Consider the following 19,518-nt stretch of genomic DNA (forward strand, 5'->3'; position numbering starts at 1 on the left):
TAACACCCAACATTCTATTCGCTTTCCTAGCCGCAGCAGCACACTGAGCAGAAGGTTTCAGCGTATCATCGACGACGACACCCAGATCCCTTTCTTGATCCGTAACTCCTAACGCGGAACCTTGCAAGACGTAGCTATAATTCGGGTTCCTCTTACCCACATGCATCACTTTGCACTTGTCAACATTGAACTTCATCTGCCACTTGCACGCCCAATCTCCCAGTCTCGCAAGGTCCTCCTGTAATCGTTCACATTCCTCCTGCGACTTGACGACCCTGAATAATTTTGTGTCATCGGCGAATTTAATTACCTCACTAGTTATTCCCATCTCTAGGTGTTAAGTGAGCTGCTTCTAAGGCCAAAACCAACATCTTTTATTGATATACCCTCAAGGTATATGGAAGCTGATTAAACAAGAATATAGCTGAATCCCAGGATATGCTAATCCCAAGCCAGCTCTGCAACCTCATGTGTACTGTTTTCCAAAAGGGAAGAAGCAGAAGGACCTCTGCAGTAACACACATGCAGCACAAATAGCAAAGGTGATCCAGGGGAATGAAAAGCAAACTAGAGTTCAACAAAACATTTTTTATTGAACAGGGACCCAACTTGGCCACATTTCTTCTTTGCCTTTGTCAGGGGTCACCAAATTTGTCCAAAAAGAAACCATGAATGGTTCAGTAGAAATATTCAGTATCAGCAGAGTCCGGGATCAACACTTCTCATGCGTTCGTCCAAAGGCCATTTCTTTTCTACAATCCACCAAATATGGACCGTATATGCCTATTCCACTACAACCAATCCAGCACCGGTCTGACCAAGGGGAACATCTGGTGCAGCCGAGCAGGCATTAGGTACCATCGATACAGAATTTTTATACTAGCCTCCAAAAAGTTAACAGCTGTAGAAATTGCGGCTGTAGTGGCTTCCATAACCCCCAATCCTGGTCCTCAAAGTGTATCCCTAACTCCAATTTCCAAAGTGTCCTATTTATAAGGAAGAATTTACTGGTGTCCCTCAGGTGTTGATAAATAGCGGCAACAAGCTATCTGGTGCCCCCCAAATCCTCACACAAACCCTTGAAAAAGTATCCTCCCTTCCAAAAATCTTCTTGAATCTAGGGGCAGAGAAAAAAATGAATCAACTGGTGTTCCGCAAGGTTCCCCACTTTCTCCTCTGTTATTCAACTATTTCTTTGCCAGCGAATACCTCTTTGCTCTCGTATGCTGATGACATTTTTATATTAGCACCAGTATATTCAGATCAATCATTGACCTTTTCAGTAATTGATCAATGTATTACTAAGATAAATGACTGGGCTCAGGAACATCTGTTAAAACAAAACTCAGATAAGACCAATACTTTATGGTTTAGTAATTCTTTATCTGATATTCCAAATCAGTTTCCTTAGAAAATGGTGTTTTACTGCCAGTAGTTCAGCAATTTAAAGTACTAGGAATTATTTTGGATTCTGCCTTGTCTTTTGATGCTCAAGTAAATAGTGGTTAAAAAGGTATTTTTTAAACTAAAGCAGTTGAGATCTACATGCTCTCATTTCCTTTAGGAACATTTTGCTTCAGTAGTTCAAGCAATAATTTTGTCCATTATGGATTACTGCAACTCTCTATATTTTGCTATTCCTCAGAAGTTAACATCTAAGTTGCAGCTATTGCAAAATACAGCTGCTAAGATGATGTACCATTGTTCTAAATACGATAGAGCTACTCCAGTGTTCTTGTCCTTCGGCTGGCTTCGTGTGTTGGCCAGAGTGCATTTTAAAATGTTATGTTTTATTCATAAAGTCATTTATGGCTCTGCTCCTGGCCCCTTGGTTAGTCAAGTGAATTTTACTTCTTTTTCTGTTACTAATATATGTCATTCTAAGAATAGCTTCATGCTGTTTTCTCCCTCGCCTTTAGGTGTAAAATATAGTCCTCACCGGGATGCTTATTTTCCTGCATTTTCTATTTTAATCTGGAATGATCTCCCATTGGAGTTTAGATTGGATTTTTCTTATTTTTCCTTTAGGAAGAGATTGAACACCTATCTTTTTGAAAAATGTATGTCTGTAATTGAAAGAATTTGTTTATAATTATTTTTTGTTATTTGTCATACTTTGTAATGTTGATATATAAATTCTGGATTAGATTAGAATATAAGCATAGTGATCCCAGGGTGGAAGGTGATAATCCTGAGAAAGGGTGGGAAAAGACAAAAATGAGTCTCATCCCAGAGATGCCCCCAAGTAACCAATCCAAGCGTCGCCCAACTTTGAAACAGCCCTGGGGTGAACGCAAGCACAAATAATAGATTGGAGGTGATGGGCGTAAAATGAGACAGATAGTGATCAGGGTCCCCATATATATAGTAACATAGTAGATGATATAGACTGACCCAGTGATGAAAGGGTTCACAAGATAGTGGGGCAGAGTCTGGAGGGCAACCTCCATACCCTAGAGGACAGACACAAAAGATGGGCCAGACTCTGAGGGCCCAACATATGCTGCTCAAGAGCCACCTATCTCTTGTAAGAATAACCCTGAAACCATTCTATTGCAGCCCACATTTGTACCAACCTATAGTATTAGAACAGGTTGGGAACTCTAAAGCCATCCTTCTTCTTATCACTATAGACAGCACCCCGAGCCAGACGAGGTCACTTATTATGCCATATAAATTTCAAAACCTTACTCTGGAGAGAGTCTAGACATTTTTTGGAAATCATAACAGGCAGCACCTGAAACATCAACCTAGGGAGGATATTCATTTTGACAGTGGTAATTCTACATAGCCAAGAAAGATCCATCAGGTCCCACCTACTCAAATCTGAAATGATTGCTTTAGTATGCAGTGTAATTTACTTTAAACAAGTCAGAATAATTAGGTGTCACAAGAACTCCCAGGTATCTAATACTATTAGTCATCCATTTAAAGGAAAAAGCTTGATGTAAGGTCTCCATTGTCTTTTATGAAACACCCAAAGTCATCGTCTCCATTTTGGTGACATTAATTTGAAAACCAGAGACCAAAGCGTATTTCTGTATCTCCGATAACAAGTTAGGCTTAGTTAGAAAACAAAACGTCATCTGCAAATAGTGATAGCTTGTAGTCTTTCTGTCCCATTCACAAGCCTTGAATGTCAATGTTCTGATGCACTGCCTCCACAAAAGGCTCCATTAATAGTGTGAAAAGCAAGAGGAACAGCTGGCAACTTTGTCAAGTGCTTTGCCCCAAAGAAAACACTGGTGAGTTGCCCCCATTGACATAGATACAGGCTGTCAGAGAGGAGTATAAAGCTTGAACCTACCCCAAATTTTTCAAGAACCCAATCCATAAAGCACCAGTGCAACCTGTCAAAGGCCTTTTCGGCATCAATACTAAACAATCAAGCTGCCAACTTGTCCTGCATAGCTAGATAGAGCAAATCAATCATTGTCTGGCTGTTATCTGAAGCTTGCCTCTTAGAAATAAAGCCTACTTGATCAGGGGGTACCAGCAGTCCCACGGGACCCATTAAATGGTTAGCCAGCACCTTTGCTATGATTTTTTACATCCACGTTAAGAATGGAAGTAGGAAAATAGGATGGGCACTCAGATGGATCCTTCTGCGGCTTGGGGATAACAGCAATCCAAGCGTTCCTCATAGAAGACAGCAAAGGCTCACCTCTTCGAACTGAATTAGCCACTAACGCTAACAGAAGTGCCAAGTCTTTAGCAAAGTCCCTATAAAATTTCCCCATTAGCCCATCCAACCTGGGAGTCTTACCGGAGGGTAAACCTCTGCTAGCAGTCAAAATATTATTGGGGGTAATCTCCGCATCCAAAGCAGTCTGTTGCTTATGGGATGGGGAGGGCATGCATGTTTTATTTAAGTATTGTACAATAGCCTCCTCTCAGATAAGCAGGTTGGCTTGATACAGCTCAGGATAATAAGATTGAAAACACTCCCTTATTCGAACAGAGCAAGGATGTAAGTTACTGCTTTTATACTTGATCATGAATATACTTCTCTCCAAATGGAGAGTTCTTAGCTGATTGGCCAATTGAGAGCTAACCCTTATTCTTTTTTTCATACTGCATTAATTTCAATCTTTTGCTAATAAAATCCAGCTGCTCAGTATGAGCAATATCCAGGTGCAATCTGGCCCCTTGCAAATCTTGCAACACATGAGGAGATCCCATGGTCTTATGCTGTGTCTCCAGTTCCTGGATCCTTGCTTTCCACTTCAGTATCTATGCCTCCCTTTCTTTCTTCTGGCTGGCTTCTCTCTTTTAAAAAAAACAACCCCAAAACCACGTGTTCCAGCTTTTCAAGTGTCCCACACTGTCCCAAGAGCAACACCCTTAGCCATAGTGTTCCAAATAGTCACTTAATAGCTGCCCATACGCCTGACTCACTTCCAGCCCCTGTAGCAATCTATTATTTAACGACCAATATGTAGTCCTGTGGTCCTCTTGGGGTACAAGGAGTTCAACCCAACAAGGTACGTGGTCTGACACTGTCAGGGTCCCTATCCTGCTTATAATCGAAAGAGAAAAATGCCTATATTGCGACCCAAATCGGGAGATGGGCGTCTTTCTCCCGTGGGCACCCAAATCGGTATAATCGAAAGTCGATTTTGGGCGTTTCCAACTGCAATCCGTTGCGGAAACGGGTAAAGTTGAAGGGGGCGTGTCAGGGGCATGGTGAAGGCAGAACTGGGGCGTGGTTATCGGCCGAGGAGAGATGGGCGTCTTTAGCTGATAATTGAAAAAAAGGCGTTTTTACCGCGATTTTGGGTCACTTTTTTTGGACCCTTTTTTTCACGAACAAGTCCCAAAAAAGTGCCCCAACTGACCAGATGACCACCAGAGGGAATCGGGGATGACCTCCCCGGACTTCCCCAGTGGTCACTAACCCCCTCCCACCAACCCCCCCCCCCCCCCCACTTTAATAACTTTTTTTCCAGCCTCTATGCCAGCCTCAAATGCTGTACCCACCTCTATGACAGCAGAATGTGTTCTATCCTCTGACAGCCTTTCCGTGGTTCTGATGTGGCTCTCAGGTGAGTGTGACACCTTTTCTGTTATGCGCACTGCAGAGTCACATCAGCAATGCATTGTGGTGGGTGTAGGGTATTGGGCTCCGTGATTCCACTAGCTTGTGGCAAATGCTCACAATGTTGGTAGTTGGTAGGCTCTACTCCCATGGTGCTTTCCCCCTGCTTACTAGGTTAGAGTGTGCCCTGTTTTGTTTCTGGTAGTCCATTAGGTAGTGGCCATTTTTGTAAGCCAGTTTTAGATCCCTTTCACGTGTTAGCCACGTTAGAGAACTTAGTTCTTCCCTTGAATGTGGCTGAAAGAGGGCATTGTACAGCATTCTGCCAGCTCTGACCTACTGCTAATCTCAGTACCAGCGAGACTCGTTGCCAGTGGGGCACAACCTCTGATCTGCAGTTAACTGTGAGTAAGCGTGCTTATTCCAATAAAGGACGTTTTCGGAGAGATTAGTCTTCAGGTGTCAACTGCTGTGCCAATGTTATATAGCAGCAACAAGTCCTAGAGGCCTGCATGTATGCAGGTCCCTGGAGCACTTTTAGTGGGTACCGCAGTGCACTTCAGCCAGGTGGACCCAGGCCCATCCCACCCCTACCTGTAACACTTGTGCTGGTAAATGGGAGGTCTCCAAAATCCACTGTACCCACATGTAGGTGCCCCCTTCACCCCTAAGAGCTATGGTAGTGTTGTACATTTGTGGGTAGTGGGTTTTGGGGGAGGGGGTTGGGTGCTCAGCACCCGTGGTAAGGGAGCTATGCATGTGGGAGCTGTTTCTGAAGTCCACCGCACTGACCTCTAGGGTGCCCAGTTTGGTGTCCTGGCATATCAGGGGGGCCAGTGTACTACGAATCCTGGCCCCTCCCAAGACCAAATGGCTCGGATTAGGACGTTTTTGAGCTGGGCATTTTTAGTTTCCATTATTGCTAAAAAAAAAAAAAAAACAAACACCCAGCTGAAAAACGTCCATTTTTTCGAAAATACGGTCTGTCCCGCCTCTTCACGTACCCGTTTTCGGACATAGACGCCCATGGAGATAGGCGTTCGCGTTCGATTATGCCCCTCCACGCAGGCAATCGTCACTTGAGTGCAAGGTGTAGTCTCTTGCTCTAGGTTGGCACCTCCTCCATGGATCAATAACTCCTAACTCGAACACCAGAGCTCTCATGGCCTTAGCTATAATGTGATCATCACCAAAGGGCTGGCCTGATTTATCTAAGTTGGAGCACATGGTGGCATTGAACTCCCCTCCCAGAACCAGCACTCCGTCGGTGAAAGCAAGTAAATCATGCAGTAATTTCCTATAAAAAGCTATCTGATCTGAATTGGGAGCATAAATATTTGTGAATGTATAAGTCCTTTCATGTATACTCACTGAAACAAAAAGATACCATCTCATCCCTCTTTACATGAAATATCTGGCAACTGAGGGACCTATGAAACAATAATGCTACTCCTCTTTTCTTTGTGCCCTTCTTATGTGATGCAAAAATAATTTTTGGGTGTTAGACATGATGTAACAAATGTTCATGCTTCCTATGCAAATGCATCTCCTGTACAAGAACTACATGGGGTGTCTGGAATGCAAGATCTTTATAAAACAATTGACACTTCCTGGGGGAGTTTAAACCCTTAATGTTCAGAGTTAATACCTTAAAACTAACCATCATGGAGGTCATAGAAGCCACAGAAGAAAAAACGTAAGTCACAAAACATGGCAACATAATGCAGAGTGTCCAATAAAGCAAACCTACCCACCCCCAACTCCCTCCCTTCTCCATCCATCCCCCAAGGACTCCTCAAAACATTCTCACCCCAAATAGTTAACTCATTCCTCTGTAACAGAAAAGGAATTTAGAGTTGGCGGTCCTGATTCGAACCTCCTGAATAGCAAAGCTTCATCCAACACCCTCACCCATTCCCGTCCCACGACGCATACACCATAACAGCAAATCCCTCACCCCCAATCAAACGCACTCTCAACAGCCTGCCATATTGAACTCACAATCAGTAAAGCAAAACAGCAAGTGATAATATAGCAAACAGTCAAATTCCAGAGAAAACCCATAGAGAGCCACAACCAGAGCTTGGCCAGTCAATAGGAATCTGAACAGAGAAAAGAAAGAACCAGGGACTACCCAGCAAAGTTCAGAGCCATCCAAGTATGGGCACCTAGAGGACCGTCAAACCGAGTCTTTACTAGGTGCAAGCCGAGGCGCCTTCCCTCTGCGGAACACTCATTTTCACTGCTGAACTTTAGCTTTATTGTCATCCGACTCCACAGGGGGGGGGGGGGGGGGGGTCGCGGTGGAGTTGCAAGGCCTTCCAAGCTTCATCAAGTGTGCAATCTCTCTGGCACTTCCCTGCAGCAGGAAAGCACAGGGCAAAGGGGAAAGACCAACTCTTTAGTAAGTGCTTCCAACCCGAGCTTCATTTGCTTGCGCTTTTGTAAAGTCAAAGAAGAAATGTTCTGGTGTACATAAACCCATGTATCATTATACATGAAAGATTCAGCCTTCCTGGCCTGTTGTAGAAGATGCTCTTTATCAGCATACTTAACAAACTTAATGATGTCATGGTGCCTGTTAACAGAGAGCTGACCCAAAATGAGCCCTTTCCACTTCTCTGATCCTCTCCTCCCATCAATAGCTGGGTACAAAGTTTGCACTATCGTCAGCACATCTTGACCTGTTGGCTCACCGCTGTTCTCTGCCGCATTGCCTTCCCTGCGGCTGCTTTTCCCCTCACTTCGTGCATACAGGGCAGGCAAAGCGACGGAGAACAGCACTGGAGGAAGGCTTCTGCTGGCGGGGCAGGGAGATGGGGCAAAATGTGCCACCCACATTGGGCTCTGCCCCCCCCCCCCCAATTTTTGGAGTTTGGCTACACGGTGGTCCAGGAGGGCAGCCCCGGTCCTGAGAACTGTATGAGCAGTGTGTCTGCACAGGGGACAAGGCAGATGGGGGTGCAAAAATCATTCCTTGTTCATAGTGTCTCCTGGGTGGCTGAGCAGGACGGGGACACTAGGGTGCCTGTCGCACAGAGTGTGATTCTGGTCCGAGACGCAACTGAGAAATAGGTAGCAGTCCAGTACACAGGCTCTGGAGGGGAGGGGGTGGGAACACAGATCTGAGCCTGTGCCATGACCTTGATATGTCCTAGTAGCAGTGAATGGTTTTGTCTAGTACTAAACTCATGTTCTCTCTCTGTTGCAGCAAGCCCTCCGCTGAGTGATAGCCTCTGCAGCCCGGTTTTCATCTTCCACCTTTTCATGGTTTCCATTGTCCAGCTCTGGCTCCATTTTTATTTTGGCTCCATTAATCACATGCTCCAGCACCTGTCCCAGGATGATAAGAACACAGGTATGGGATCCCCAACATTTTCCACTCAGCTCAGGTATTACCCTAGCCAAGCACCTGACTCTTCTCCAAACACATTTTGCCCCACACCCTTCCTAATGTTTCTCATCCATTGCTTTCTGCCCTTGCCCTTCCTGCCTGGAACTCCCCTTGGGCCACTCGTGTCATATAATTCCTACAGGGTAGTTATATGTAGCATTCACTCCTAGCTCTCTGACAAGGCCTTTTGTGCCCAGAAACCCCCTCAGTGACTACTGTATCTAGCACTCAAGGCTGATCCAAGAGTATTAGGAGCTCTAGACAAACCTTCATCTTTACATCCCCCCCCCCAATTAATTTTCCATTCCAAGAGGTCATGGCAGCCATTTGAGGAAGGTAGCACAATGAGCAGGAATGAGTGAGCATTGCTCCTGCCCATTTCCCCACTGGACCACCAGGGAAGAAGGGCAGGTAAATCCACATACATAGGGGGATTCAGTTGTGGGGGGTCCTGCTTTTTTCAGGGGTGGGGGAGCTGCAGGCATCAGGAGGGGGACTTTCTGAGTATTCAGGGATGGGCGGGAGGGAAGGGGTCCTGCTATGCTTTCAGGGAATGGGAGTTTATGAGGAAGGAGTGAACTGGGGATCGGAAGGGGTGGTTCAGGATGTGCTGGTGGTGGGGGGGGGGGGGGGGGGTTGTGAGGGAGGGAAGAAGATAGCAGCACTTCATGCCATGACCCGGAAGTTAACTGAGCACCAACTGATATTCAGACAAGTGCCTAGTTGAATTTGCCACATACTTAGGACAGCCTTTTTTCTGTCCTAACTTTATTCTGTTGCTCAGCTGGTTAGCAGACTGAAAATGTCTGCTAACTGGCTAGGTTCTGCACTGCCCTAACTCTGCCCCTCTGCACCATTCACAAACTAGATGGTTTCGGCATTTGCGGTTAGAGGGGATATTCAGCGATACTGCCTGATTAAAAGCCGCTGAATATCCCCAGTTAGCTCAGGACAAGTGATTTAAACAGCCAGAAGCTTCTCCTAGCCATTTAAATCACTTTGAATATCAACCCCCATCTATCTATCTTAATCTATCTATCTATCTATCCAGTGGCATAGCCAAGGGTGGTCCCGAGTGGGCCTAGGCCCACCCACTTTGGGCTCAGGCCTACCCAGTAGCGGCACACCTATGATGTGGCTGGCAGGGATCCCCAAGCCCCACCAGCTGAAAACTCCCAACAACTGTCCCTCCTGCATACCTTGAAAATATCAGATCTTCACCTGCAGCGAGCAGTGACTGATACATACTGTTCGCACCAGCCTGTCCTCTGATGTATTTCCGCCTATGCAGAAACAGGAAGTTGCATCAGAGGGAAGGCTGTGGGGCCATCACAAGCAGTGTGTATTAGCTGCTGCTTGCTGCCGGTGAAAATCTGCTGTTTAAAAGGTATGCAGGGGAGGGGGAATGTTTGAGAGACCATTGTAACCAGTTGTAGAAATTGGTTTAAGTTGTTTACCTTACTGCTGGGAGAGCAGGGGGGTTGGCTGGAGGTGTCCTGGGTTGTCAGGGAGATATTTAGCTAGGATGAATTCCTGCACATGAGCAATTCATGCCAAGGATACCTGCACTGACACCTGAAATTTTAAAAATGCTAAAAATAAGTTTTAAAAGTATTTGCATTAAATCTAATTGCAGAATTTAGGTGCTAGGAAATGGGATTGGTATGCTATGTACTCAAATTTGTTTAAATCATATGCAAATGAGTCCGTTTTTGGGAGGTTCTCATTTGCATATTTATGGGTAAACATTGATAGAGATGTTTACAGCCTTAATGTTAGGGCATGGTTCTGATCCAAAATGTGAAGTTTGATCCCAAAACGAAGGGTTTATCTAGTGTTTTTGACTAAAAATTCCCATTAGAGTGTATGTTAATCTGCATTCAACTACAGCTCTCTGATTGGATGATCAGCTCCTGTTAGAAAATCTGCCGGGTAACAGAGAGAGGAGAGCAACTGAAGATTTGGCTAAGACAGGACCTGCATCTGGTAGCTCCGTGTGTAAAAGAGTTGAAAGAAAGAATTGTTGTTTGATCTAAGTTGACTGAAGTTATAAAAGAGTGCCTGATTATGTGGTAAATGAGAAAATATGAGTGAAAAGTACAAGTTTGAGGTTTCTCTACTGAGAAAAGGATCTGAATATTTCAGGATTACTTGAAGCTTATGAAAAATAGAAAAGGGAGAATTTCAGTTTAAGAGTGCTTAAATCCTATAAGCTATATAAAGGCTAAGTAGATTTAAGTGCCTGTAAGCAAGGAAACCTTAAGATTTGATCTGAAATTAATATTTGATCTGAGATAAATAGTTGATCTGAGATAAATGTTTGATCTGAATTATATTCTTTGGTGAAAAGGAGATAAGTTAGAAAAAGAATCTTTGGGAACTAAGAGGACTTTGCTCACATTTTGAATTAGCCAGATCAGTGGACTTACTGAGTAGAGAGGGGAGTGGATCTATGAATGTGTGTGTGTGGATGACATCCAGCAGTGGGCTTCAAGATCTCAGCAGCTTGGAAGAAAAAAAAAAGAGTTGTTCTTTATATAGTCAGGGTAAAGTTATAACAAAGCTACTTAGGAAATTAGAACTGAGGAAATTCAATTTATTTTATTTTTTCATAGTTTAGCACTCAGTCCAGGTTCCAGTTTCAGGCAGGCTGATCTAAAGATTCACACACTGCAGGGAGGCAGTATTTCTCCTTTTATTTTATGTTAGATTAAGTTTAGGGAGAAGAATCCATGGAAGGCAACTTCTAAAGGAGAGATCTCTTGAAGACTGCACTGGAAGTTTTCCTTCAGCTAAGTACTGTGAGAGAAAAGTAAACCAACTGAATACAGGAAATTGAGGAAGAGAGAGAGAGAGAGAGAGAGAGAGAGAGAATTCCCACACTTTTTCTGGAACTCCTGTTTATCACATAAGTGAACTGAGATTTAATTTTGAAAATAAAGGAAGCAGGAGAAATCCAATTAGAATAATTATACCACTATAAGACTAAGATTTGAAAGATTTTGGATACCCTCATTTCCCCTTACGTTCTCGCCCGTAAACTCCACTCACAGGACAAATCCCTCCTCTCAGTACCCTTCTCCACCACCGTCAACTCCAGGCACCGCTCATTCTGCCTCGCCTCACCCTATGCTTGGAATAAACTTCCTGAGCCCTTACGCCAAGTCCCCTCCCTACCCATCTTCAAATCTTTGCTCAAAGCCCGCCTCTTCAATGTTGCTTTCGGCACCTAACCTTTATACCTTTCAGGAAATCTAGACTGCCCCAATTTGTCTGACTGTACATTTGTCCTTTAGATTGTAAGCTCCTTTGAGCAGGGGCTGTCCTATGTTAAATTGTACAGCACTGCGTAACCCTAGTAGCGCTTTAGAAATGTCAAGTAGTAGTAGTAGTTTTGGATAGTTACCTTATAAGTAAGCCCTGTAGGAAAGTTGTTTATAAAAATGTTTAAATGAGATACACCTAAGAAACATTCCTTTTTTGAGTTGGAAATCTTTGAAGTGTTATACTTACCTGTAACTTGGTCAGGAAACTAAATGTTTGGTTAGTAAAGAAATTAGAGTGTATACTGGATCCAGTAGGGAGTCAGCAGTTCTACTAGTCTAATCCTGTACAGTCTAACTGAAGAGTATTTCTTTCTGTTTACCAGTACAGTCAAAGAATTCCATTCCACTTAAATAAATAATTCATTGTTATATATATATAGGGGATAGTATCTGGATTTATTATAAATCAAATTGATTCCATTCACAGGAATTCATATTCACCTTTATGAATTAATCTGGTATTATCTTTTAAGGATGATGTTTTATTTTATGTTCACTCTGTTTATGTTGTGAGCTGAACACAGTTAGTTTCCTCGGCTGGCACGACTACAATCCAGAGGCATTTTGATGTGAAGTCTTACAACAGACAGGGTGACATAGAATTGGCGTAGTCAGCAGGATTCTGAATATTTTATTTAAATTTTTTTTTCAGAATTCTTGAACCAAATAAAAAAAAAATTTGTGTGCACTGCATTTAACAAGTTCATTCACAGGTGAATTAGCTAAGTTTCTTCTCTGTTTTGGTGAAGACGGATCCTTGCCTTTAAACCAGAACCCACTCACAGAAGAAAAATGGCAGAAGCAGGAGTAGTAGAAATGGAAAGACAATTAGAAGAAATGAGAACCAGAATGGAACAGTTAACTAGAAGAGAGATGCAGCAATTACAACCTCAGCCTATTGTGAACACAGTGGTAATATCAAGTAACAAAACCATACCAGATTTTTTTGGTTTTCCCACCAAATCAGAGGATCTCACAGTGGAAGACTGGATAGACAGTACTAGATCTGCTTTGAAAATTTTAAGGATTCCACCTGAAGATCAATTGGAAACAGTACGTGACCATGTCAGGGACAAGCAAAAGAAACAATTAAATATTCTCTACCCAGGAGAGGTGCTGATCTGGAGATGTTATTTGGAAAACTAATTGATGTTTACTGAGATAAAGGTTCTTTGGGAATTAGAGTCAACGAATTTTATGCTAGAAAGCAAAAAGATGGAGAAACTATAAGGGATTACGCATATCAGCTACAAGAAAAATTGGCTGTGATTACAAATAGAAGTCCAGGAAAAATTGGAGATCCGGTTGTAACTTTAACAGAACAATTTATACTTGGATTAAAAGATAACCTTGTCAGAAAAATAGTTGAAAGAAAATTTGAACAAAATCCACAGTTCTTGTTTGAGGAGCTGATGCAAATCGCAATAAAATGGGCTGAAGAAGAAAAATCTCCTAACCTAGACCGAGATACAACTGGTCATAGAATTCTCCAACATGAAAGGAGAGAGATGGGGAGAAGAAATGTTGCATCTTCTGAAATACTTGTGAGTGGTGACAGAGAAGATAGAGCATTCAATGAGATAACCAAGAGGCTTGGTCAGCTTGAGAAAAGACAAGAAGAAATGAGGTGTCAAAGATTTGAGTATGAGAGACCCAGACAAAATAGATGGGAGTCTGAATGGAGCGATGTGAGAGGAGATTCTCGAGAGTTTTCTTCTCAATACAGAAGACCTATGTATCCCAATGATAGGCGACCGAATGAATATAGAGGAATGGGATCATACAGGGATGGAATACCAAGAAGAACACCTGATAGAAATGCTGGGGGTGATGTAGTTTGTTTCAGATGTCAAGAACCAGGTCACATAGTGAGAAATTGTTTAAGGAAAAGAGGATTCACTCATCAGGAATATAGGAAAGAAATGGATCACGAAAAGCCTAGTCCTGGCTTCCAAGAAAAACCCAGTCCTATATCAAAGTCTCCAGTAGATGTTGGAAAGCCTACCGAAGGTACTGCTAAAAACCCAGTGCTTCAGATCCGAAATCATACCGTGGAAGGACAAGAATCGGAAGCAGACTGGGAGACCTACAAGGAGAGAACAATTGGAAATTATCTTATCCTGCCTGTTATCATTGGTGGTATTAAGGCAAGATGCTTAATCGATACGGGTTCAGAAGTTTCTACGATGACTGCCAGTTTCTTTGAAAATCCTGAACAACTAAAGAGTTCTGGTGGAATTAAAATACTAGCACAACAGATGTGCCAATTTTGGGGAGTTTGATAGTAGAAGTGCAATGTTTGGGTCAAACCATCCCTGATAGATGCGTGTTTGTGGTAAGAGATAATCTACAAGAGGAAACCAAAGTGAATTTTGGTGGTGAAAAAATTCAAGGGATAATTGGAATGAATGTTCTAAAATACCTGGAGAAGTTATTCGCTGATCTCGCTGGGACGAAAACAGATACTAAAAAGAATGCGGTTTCCAGTACATTGAAGGCCATCCAAGAGAAGAGGAAGTATGATAATCACGTGATCGCTGAGAAGTTGGGTGATGTGAAAACAATCGGAAACACAAACCAAGTAATACCTTCTTGGACGGAGAAAATAATTGAAGGAAGTTGTCAAATCGTGAAAAGTATGTCATCTTGTAGTATGATGATAACAGCCATGAAGAAGACACACCTTCCAGAGAAGTTATTGATTGCTAATGTGTTCGGCTACAGAATGTATTCGGCTACAGAATGCTGGTTTCAATGATATTACTATACCACCTAGAACTTAGATGGCAGAGGTATATAAACCACTGGAATTAAAGAAAACTAGAAAGAACTGATTGAGTGATTCTGAAAGAAAACCCATAAAGACATTGAATAACGAAAAACAAATAAAATGTATGCAGGGTAGTCTTTACTCTGATCTCACCATCATTGAAAAGCAAAGAAAGGATGATGACATGAAAGGTGTGATACTGGCTCTAGAAACAAACAACAACTTAGATCCTAGGAATTTGAGCTGGGAAGCTAAGAAATTGTGGAGTCATCAAGCAAGATTGGTCATCAAAAATAAAATATTATATCGGGAAATAACAGATTTCAGAGATGGTGGATTGCTATTACAATTGGTGGTACCCAAGAAATTGAGATATGAAATCTTGAAAATATACCATGATCAAAGAGGTCACTATGGGTCTGAAATCACTGCCAAGAATATCAGAAGGAGATACTTCTGGATAAAGATGTACTCTGATATAGTGAACTGGATACAATCTTGTAAAAATTACATCTGTTCCAGAGTCTGTCCAAAAGAGATTGCTCCTATGCAAAATTTGAACCAGAAATAAAACTAATAGAAGACTGGATAATACATCACAGAAATAAACTCCGAGAAGCAGTGGAGATTGCTCGTTTGGCATCTGAAAAGGCTGGAGTGAAAACTAAAAAGTGTTAGGATTCCAAAGCTTGTCCTGTGACCTTGGAGATTGGAAATTGGGTTTTGGTAAAGAGGCATGGATTCCGTGGACGCCATAAGTTAGAAGAAATCTGGGGTCGTGATCCTTATTGCATTGTGAACATTTTTGGCTCTGAAAAAATGTTTTTAAACTGGAAAACAAGAATGGAAAAATTAGAGTAGTCCACCGAAATTTAGTTAAGTTAATTCACTTAACGGAGTTTGAGTGCAGTGAATGTCCAGATGACAATGGGTCAAATGATAGTAATTCTAGTTCACCCACTAAAGAAAATGAGTTGGTTACAGAGAAACAAACTGGTCCCAATTGGTATGTTGTGACTACTGAAATCAGGTATCCCGATGTTGCAGAAGTAGAAGCAGCTTTATCTGAAATATCAGAACCACCAAATGTTCCCGAATTAGAAGCAGCTTTATCTGAAATGTCGGAACAGCCAAATGTTCCCAAATTAAAAGCAGCTTTATCTGAAATATCGGAACAGTCAGATGTTCCCAAATTAAGATCTTCTGATAGAAGAAATAAAGGAAAATTACCAGAACATTTACAGAGAGATTATATTCTTAACTGAAAAGGGTTATTGACTGGAAAGTGAAGAATATAAACTATTCTGATAGCTCTATAGAGTGAACAAATGAAAAAAAATTTGAAAGAATCAATTTGATGAGAAAAGGAAAAATTGTGATGTGACACCATCTAGAATGCAGGCGAGAGAGGGAGAGACCAAATCACTTGTGGGACAGGGCGGCGTTCTGACCATCCATCTTGGGCCCACGCCCACCCAATATTGGGTGTCTGGCTACGTCCCTGTATCTATCTATATACAAATAGATAGATATTACACACAGAGACACAGACTGACACACACTCACTCAAAGAATGGGAGTCTGTTTCAACAGCAATTTATCCAGCTAAATGAGTAGAGAAGGAACCTAACAGCAGCAGGATGAGATCCAGGGAAGTCAGGTTCATATCCCACTGCTGCTCATTGTGATCTTGGACAAGTCATTTCACCCGACATTGCCTCAGTTACAAACTAAGGGGTTGTTTTACTAAGTTGCAGTAAAAAGTGACCTTAGCACGCCCTTAAGCAGGTTTTTCCCACATGCTAAGGCCATTTTTACTGCAGCAGTAAAATGGCTGATTTTCCATTTTTAAAAAATTAATGGCAATGCACTAATGTCATTAGCGCATAGTCTTTATAAAAAGTCAACACGTGAGCACTTACTGACACCTAGATGGTAGGCAGTAAGGGCTCAGTGCTAATCAGCGCATGAGAATGATTAGTGCAGACACGTCCACCCCAAGAAAAATGAAAAACTATTTTTTAGCAAGCAGTTACCAAGCACATGGTTGGAAATTACTGCAGGATGCCTGAGTTCTTTTCGTAGTAAGCCATTTTAAGCTGCAGTATGCATGTGCTAGTGTGGGTGAACTCTGTTTTAGGGTGATTTGGGGGTTCCAATTAGTATAAGTTATAACAAAAATGGGTCCCAAACCCACTGGCATTGGTTAGGGAAGTGTCAGAAGTAAATGTATCACCCTTTATCCTTAGATCTAAGCCCACTCACCAAAATAATAAAAGAAACTAACTCCACAGCCAAATAAGATAAAAATAAGGTCTTATTTTATTTACAGTAGCAGCAAATGACATAGAGTAAACAGGAATAAAGACAAAGACAATCCTATTGTAGAAATAGCTTGGAGTAAAGGTATGTAAATCCCTATCTAGTATAAAGAGTCACCCTAACCCCATGTGTTGATGCATGGCACACATACAACCTGATGGAGTCCTTCAGATGTCAGTCTGGTCCAACGTAGATCTTGCCCCTCGGATGTGATGTTGGCACACGGCAGCTAACCCTGGCAAGAGCTGCCTTTTATGGAGCCTTATCTTTATTACTGATGTATGTACAATCCTTGAAGAGCATAAACAAGTTGCTTCAAGTGTCTTTCATTGACTTCAATTCTGATACCAGCTTGCTGCATTGACATCCATTCCGGTAACAACCTGCATCCATGCTGATAACAGCTTGATCATCCTGGAACATCGTGACCTTATCAGCAGCTCCCAAGAACAGTAAACAAATGATATTGTGCCTCTATTAGACTTGATGTCTCCACAATGTCTTAGAGTATTTATAGAGGAAATGTCTGAGTTTGCATACTATAATCATGTTCTGAATGCTGGATGGTGCCGTTGAGCCTGCAAATAGGTGGGAAAATGTGGGATACAAATGTAACAAATAAATAAATAAATAAATAAATAAATAAATATGTAGGACATGTATGACATGTAGGTCCATATAGTCACATGGATGGCTGGGCATTGTGCTCATAGTGTTACAGTAGTGCTTCAGTAACTTTGCGCCTATACTAGCACTTTCACAGCTTAGTAAAAGGGTCACTTAGACTGTGAGCCCTAGAGGGAAATACCTCTTATACCTGAATGTTGCTTGCCTTCAGCTAACTGGAAAAATGTATCATGCTTATGATTTGGTGTCTTTGGTTTCAAATACCAGCTATCTATGGTATGAGAGTTTATTGACCCTTGATGCAAGCATCACTGCTGCTATAACATGGCCGTGTCGGGTCATCTTGCTCAAACTGTTTTATACTGGTTGGAATAAAGATTACTTGATTCTGGAAGTTGACTGCATCTGCTGCTCACTGTGCTTGTTTGTCTTGCCTTCTTCGTGAGGTGTTTGGTCCTTCTTTTTATCTCCTTGTAATGCTTTAAATACCAAACATAAGATTTTAAACCTGATTCTCCAAATCACAGAAAGCCAATGTAGGTCATAAAAAATAGGAGTAATATAGTAATAGTAAACCTTGTTTTCTCTTACGTTCTTCTCTCTGCCAGGTCTGTATTCCTCCATCTTTGGGGCCCTTCAAGTTTTGAGTTTGTTGAGTGCTCCTATGACATCACTTCTACTGGGGTCAAGGCAGCAGAAACCAACTAATCGGAAGGAAGAGGAATGTGCTGCCATTGCAGGGTAAGTTGCATTTTTACTCTAAGAAGGGGTGTATGTTTGAGGGGTGGGGGCTGGGCTGTCTCAGAATATCTGGGGTGACTGCTAACAAGTGTGGCATATTAATACAATGGAAATATGTTGCTTTCAGTGTGCAGTTCCCCCAGAGACAAATCAGCAGTGTCCGGCGACTGACTGTGGTTTTCACCCTGAGAATCATCTTCCTCTGTGCATTTGGTGTTGTGTGTCTCATTCCCAGTCTGGAGCTTCAGGTGAGAGACAGCAAAACAAGAGGGACAAAGAGGAGAGAGAAGCAGTGGCAACAAGAAGGAAAAGAAAAGAACAGACAGGAAGAGGGGAGGAGAGGAAAAGAAGGAAGAGAAAAGTAGGAGAACAGAGGGAAGGAAAAGCAGAAAAATGAGGGGAAAAAGCAGGAAACTCTCAAAAGTGTGTAGAGCAGGGGCGGGCAGCCTTTATATACAGAGGGCCTCATGAATGTCAGTATTATTCCCAGTGGACCACAATAAATCAGATAAGTTACACTTTTTCTTCTACTATGAGAATTTGGGGAGTTTTTCTTGATTCTAGATTAACATTGCATATACAGATTATACCTTAACTCAGAGGGTCTTTTTCATTATGCAAAATCTCTGACGTGTGCGGAAATATTTTGAACAGGAACACTACCATCTATTATTTATTTTATTGTATTTATTTATTGGGATTTATTTACCACCTTTTTGAAATAATTCACTCAAGGCAGTGTACAGTAAGAATAAATCAAACATAAACAATAAACAATTACAGCAGTAAAAATATTCAAATAACAATACAAAGTATGACTGTAGTATACTACTTACAATGTCAACACAGTACATAACAGAACATTTTAATAGACAGTGTAGGGTATAAGAAAAGTTAGAAAATAAAGTGACTAATTTAAAGGCAGTTTAGCTAGGGTAGAAGTGGATAAACACTTAGTGCAATCTCTTGTTCTAAACCTTTTAGAGTACTGCAACACAATTTATTTGGGTTGCTCTAAGCAAATATTCAAAAAGCTCCAAACTATACAAAACACCGCTTTACAGCTAATCTATTCTTTGAATAAATATGATAGTTTATCATCTAATTATGTAAAAACCCATTGGCTTCCAATATATGCTGGAGTTATTTTCAAATTTCTATGTCTAATTTTTAAGATTATCTTTGGCACTATGCCATCATATTTATTAAATCATTATTTCCTTCAGATGTCTACTAAATCTATTAAGAATCCTAAGTTATTTGCCTATCCTCCTTTGAAAAACCAAGACAGACTTAATCT

The 19,518-nt window shown here is 41.8% G+C and overlaps 1 protein-coding gene across 1 annotated transcript in view; it reads left to right on the forward strand.

The window, feature by feature from the left end:
• Positions 1–19,518, forward strand: part of LOC115474643 (large neutral amino acids transporter small subunit 4-like) — a 115,231-nt gene that overhangs the window by 71,272 nt on the left and 24,441 nt on the right. The window contains exons 11-13 of the mRNA XM_030210227.1: positions 8,250–8,396; positions 18,086–18,218; positions 18,346–18,466. Of these exons, the coding sequence (XP_030066087.1) occupies positions 8,250–8,396; positions 18,086–18,218; positions 18,346–18,466 (401 nt within the window). The remainder of the gene's footprint in view (positions 1–8,249; positions 8,397–18,085; positions 18,219–18,345; positions 18,467–19,518) is intronic.

The sequence above is a fragment of the Microcaecilia unicolor genome, chromosome 7 (genome assembly GCF_901765095.1).
Source record: "Microcaecilia unicolor chromosome 7, aMicUni1.1, whole genome shotgun sequence".
In the NCBI taxonomy this organism is placed as follows: Eukaryota; Metazoa; Chordata; class Amphibia; order Gymnophiona; family Siphonopidae; genus Microcaecilia; species Microcaecilia unicolor.